This window comes from Platichthys flesus, chromosome 11 (genome assembly GCF_949316205.1).
Source record: "Platichthys flesus chromosome 11, fPlaFle2.1, whole genome shotgun sequence".
Taxonomy (NCBI): Eukaryota; Metazoa; Chordata; class Actinopteri; order Pleuronectiformes; family Pleuronectidae; genus Platichthys; species Platichthys flesus.
In genome coordinates, this window is record NC_084955.1 from 18944578 (window position 1) to 18948608 (window position 4031).

The 4031-nt window shown below is 41.8% G+C and overlaps 1 protein-coding gene across 1 annotated transcript; it reads right to left on the bottom strand.

The window, feature by feature from the left end:
• Positions 1-494: 494 nt before the first annotated feature.
• On the bottom strand, positions 495-2191 carry LOC133964768 (carcinoembryonic antigen-related cell adhesion molecule 1-like). The gene is made up of 5 exons (XM_062399008.1): positions 2146-2191; positions 1705-2037; positions 975-1298; positions 647-895; positions 495-535 (listed from the first exon to the last, which is right to left on the bottom strand). The coding sequence occupies exons 1-5, from the start codon at positions 2189-2191 to the stop codon at positions 495-497; spliced, it is 993 nt and encodes a 330-aa protein (XP_062254992.1).
• Between the last annotated feature and the right edge of the window lie 1840 nt (positions 2192-4031).

Here is a 4031-nt window from a genome sequence, read left to right on the forward strand (position 1 = left end):
CACGTCTGTATCAGCTGATATTGAAAAACAATTTATGGTTGTGTAATAATCAGGCAGACTTTTATTTGCACTATTACATCCACATATAATAAAACACACAAGGAATGTCAGATATAATCAATCCTCGGTGCTTATATCTACAGTCAAGCAATAAACAGCTTTATCAAATAACAATGGCAGTATACTTGTTATTATTCATATAGATTTACATTAAATAACTTGGTAAGTCTTTTTTTTTTTTCAATGAGTGAAGTTGTGCTTTGCTTCCGGAACTATGAGCTGCATGATTGACATCTCTTGGTTCACATTCCATGTAGTAAATTCTGATTGTTTTTTATCGGGGTCCTTGATTATAAGCAAAATATAAATGAGGAAGAATCTGTGGGGAAAAAAAAACATATACAAATCAGTGTAAACAAGAAGGAAGTGGACATAATGAACAATAATGCAGATATATAATATACAAAGTAACATATCCCACCTTCCACTTGCTCTTATTTGAACATTCTCAGAGTCAGTCCACTGATCACCAGCGCTGAAAATGACCAGCAGGGGGCAGCACAGGATGCTTCACGGAGTAAAGAAGGCAACAGTTAACCATCACTTGACTTTATAATGTACAAAATCATAATATCCAGTTTCTTACCTCTCAGATTCAGCACCGTGGAGTTTTCCCGCCTGGTCACCATGTTCCGGGCGCTGCAGGTGTAATTCCCTGTGTTCTCCACATTCAGCCTTTCTATGATAAACATGGAGTCGTCAACACGGGTCTCGTTGCCGTTGAACATCCAGCTGAAGTTTGCCGGAGGCACAGAGTCGGCCGTGCACTGCAGTGTCACTCGCTGGCCGGGCGAAGCAGCTGAAGGTCCAATGATTGAAATGTTATGTGGTCCAACTGCACAGAGAAAACGCACGTTCAGTGTTAGGGCTCAAGAGTTTCCCTTCAAAGGAGGCCCACACAGAGCAGTACTCACAGTTGACAGTCAGGTTATGAGCCACAGTCATGCTGCTGACTGGGTTGCTGACTCGACACTGGTAGGGCCCGTGGCTGGAGGAGTCCACGGGTTCTATGAACACTGTCCGGTTGTCTGCGGAGAAGCTCAGTCTGCTGCTGGGACTGAGAGGCTGCTCGTCCTTCACCCACACTCTGCTGCTGATGGAGCCGGAGGCCTCACAGGTGAGGTTGGTGGAGCTCTCATCTTCTATCAGGACGGCTGCAGGGCTGCGGATGGTGGCTGCTGTTATCTTTGCTGCGTAAAACAAGAAGAAGGTCAACCCAACGGAAATGGACAGAAAGTCTTAAGGTTACAATGTTGCAATAAAGTTTGATTTTAAATTGGACACAAATGACCAGTATTTCCATTTGTCTTTGAATTGATTAAGCTGTTTTATTCCAGCTGTTACAATTACAGATGTGATCATTACGATTATTATTATGTTGAGATCTAGAAAGACAGATACATCTTATCTTTCTGGATGGAATTAACCTGCAATTTCAACGGATCTAAAAAATAGAAAAAATCTGGTTTATTGTGGATCACTAATTATAAGTTGAACGTGCATATCTTGATAAATTAAACAATTCATATTAGACTTAGAGGGTTTGAGTGTATTATATTGGATTATCAAGACATGAGGATTACTTTTAGAGGATCTTTTTTTTCAAATGACAAGTATTGTAACACAAAACCATAGAGGACTCACTATAAACATTCAGAGTGGTCTCCCCCTGCTTCTGTGGCCCTTCCGCCGGTACGATGGTGACGGTGTACTCCCCCCCGTCCTCCTGCACCAGGTTCCTGAGCTCCAGGCCTCCCGTGGCTCGTTCCAGTGAGATTCTGTTGGCGTACTCGGGCCTCGTTGTGTTCGAGGCACTCGTGGAGGTGATGATGTTGACCCCTTTGAAACTCCAGCTGACGGAGATGAATGGTTTCTCCGGAGGCTGGACGCTTGTGCTGAATTTCACAGAGTCTGCCACGGCTCCACTCAGGGGTCCCGGGGGTAAAATACTTTGACCCGCACACATACCAAAGTAACCTGAAAAGGAGATGCAGAGCAAAATGAAAAACAAAACTCATTCAATCAGCGTGAAAACTGAGAAACACACTTTTCTCTTCATAAAACATTGTCTTAATTTAACTGTACCTGTCAAAACCAGCCTCACAGCCACCCAGAGCATCTTCTTGTCCATTGCGAACAATGACTCTTGCTGTTGCCTCAGAACAGTCAGAGGTGCTCCTGCTCTTTTTATTGTCCCACACCCAAAGGGCAGGATCAAGTCCAGCCCCCCCACTCAGTAATGCAAAGCACTAACAGTGTTTACGATGCCACTGTGTCCATACACCAAAATGCCTGCAGGTAATATGTTGGACCAGGAGTTACTTGGACTTGTGTGTGTTTGTTGACATGAGCCGTGACAAGGCAGATGGTAAACAGCTGTATTTAACGGTGACTGAAACCATCATGACGCTGCTGCTCATCAATCAGCTAGTGTAGTAAGTCAATGAAACAAAATAAAGGTTTGAATTTAATATGTTAGCTGCCGCACACCTTCTCGATAAAATAAATACTACTCCATTCATTAATCGAAATATACATTTGCTGATTGTTAATACACTGAATACATGTCTCAGTGCAGCAGAGGTCTGAGTCACGGTGCTGGTTCTTGGTGGTGGAGAGTTGTGGTTTTACGAGCTCTTCGGTGAGTGCTTTTGTTTTTTTTACTGGCTTGTATTTGAGAAGCAGCAGCGAGCCGTAGCATTCCGTGAGGAGGAGGATCAAAGTGGTCCCGGAGACAATTAGCCTCCCTCACAAACAGCTCCCGGCCTTCATTGTCTGATTTTTAAATTGGGAAAATTATATATTTATGGATGTGTCTTAAAGTCTCAATTTGTTTTTGTTTGTTATTTTGATTCTTTCAAGGAATCTACATGAATAATGCAGCTCAACAACCATCACATCAGCGGAACCAAGGAGGTATTAACAGTGACAATGACTCTTGACATGTGAAGGTACACTATGGGAGGGGTAACGTCGCTCGGGGATGAGTCACCGATGTGTACGATGTGTTTCATAACACGTGTTTACTCCATGACAATGTGGTTTTGTAAGTGGCGCTCAGAGTGTACCTGGGATGTTAGTCAGTGTCTGTGCTCCCACTGTTCCCTCAGTAAACAGGGAGTGATGCGTGATGATGTGGTTCTGATGGGACTCTCAACGGTTTTGGATTCTGATTCTGTAAAATGAAGAAATGTTCTTATTCGTGACCCCAATTTCTAGAGAGTTTGGATCTTTGCCCTTTGGATAGTTTTTAAATGTGAATGTTATAGATTACAAAGTATTTAATTAGAAAGATTAGAAACACTGCCATGCATGCCTCGATCTCCCCTTGCAGTTTCCGTCTACAGATATTTTGTTCATTAGTCGCTGTTCCTTTATTACAACACCTCGTCTCAACAAACTCGATCAAGTGTAAATGTCCCACTAACTTATTTGTTACAGAGCCGGAATTTTGCAACTAAATAAACAATAAACTTAATAAATGAAATTGATATGTAAACGTACTGAAACTGAACTTTTATTGCGAAACCAAATGCATTCTCCACAGAGAGAGTCATGCTACATCTCTGTAAGTTTTTATGAGCTCTGAATGGATTCTTGGGCAATATTCAAGTCTATAAATCACTGGAAACCATTGTAAAGCCACTGTAATGTAAACGGGAGAGAGACAGACACAGTTTGCATTCAAAACCAAACCCCCTGTTTCAATATAGTGACGCCGCCTTTGTGTGTGTGCGTCACCAGTGTCCAGGTTGTTGAAAGCACAACATTCACCCTTATCAGTTTTAAATTGAATTATAATTATAGTAAAAGTTTTTCCTACTGTTTAATGTATATTTCATTGGTTTAGAAAACACATCACAAAAGATGGAGTGGCCCTCTGCACTCACTAAATTGTAATTTTTATGATCTCAAAATTGTTTTGTTAAGTAGTGTGTGTGTGATTTTGGTAAGGAGTTCAAACAAAATTC

Excerpts from the sequence above, each read along its gene's own strand:
- LOC133964768 (XM_062399008.1), bottom strand. The coding sequence starts at position 2,191 with ATGGACAAGAAGATGCTCTGGGTGGCTGTGAGGCTGGTTTTGACAG. Across the intron at positions 1,299-1,704 it reads GACCACTCTGAATGTTTATA|ACTTTCTGTCCATTTCCGTT; the intron begins GTGAGTCCTCTA and ends TGTAACCTTAAG. Across the intron at positions 536-646 it reads CACGGTGCTGAATCTGAGAG|CGCTGGTGATCAGTGGACTG; the intron begins GTAAGAAACTGG and ends GGTCATTTTCAG.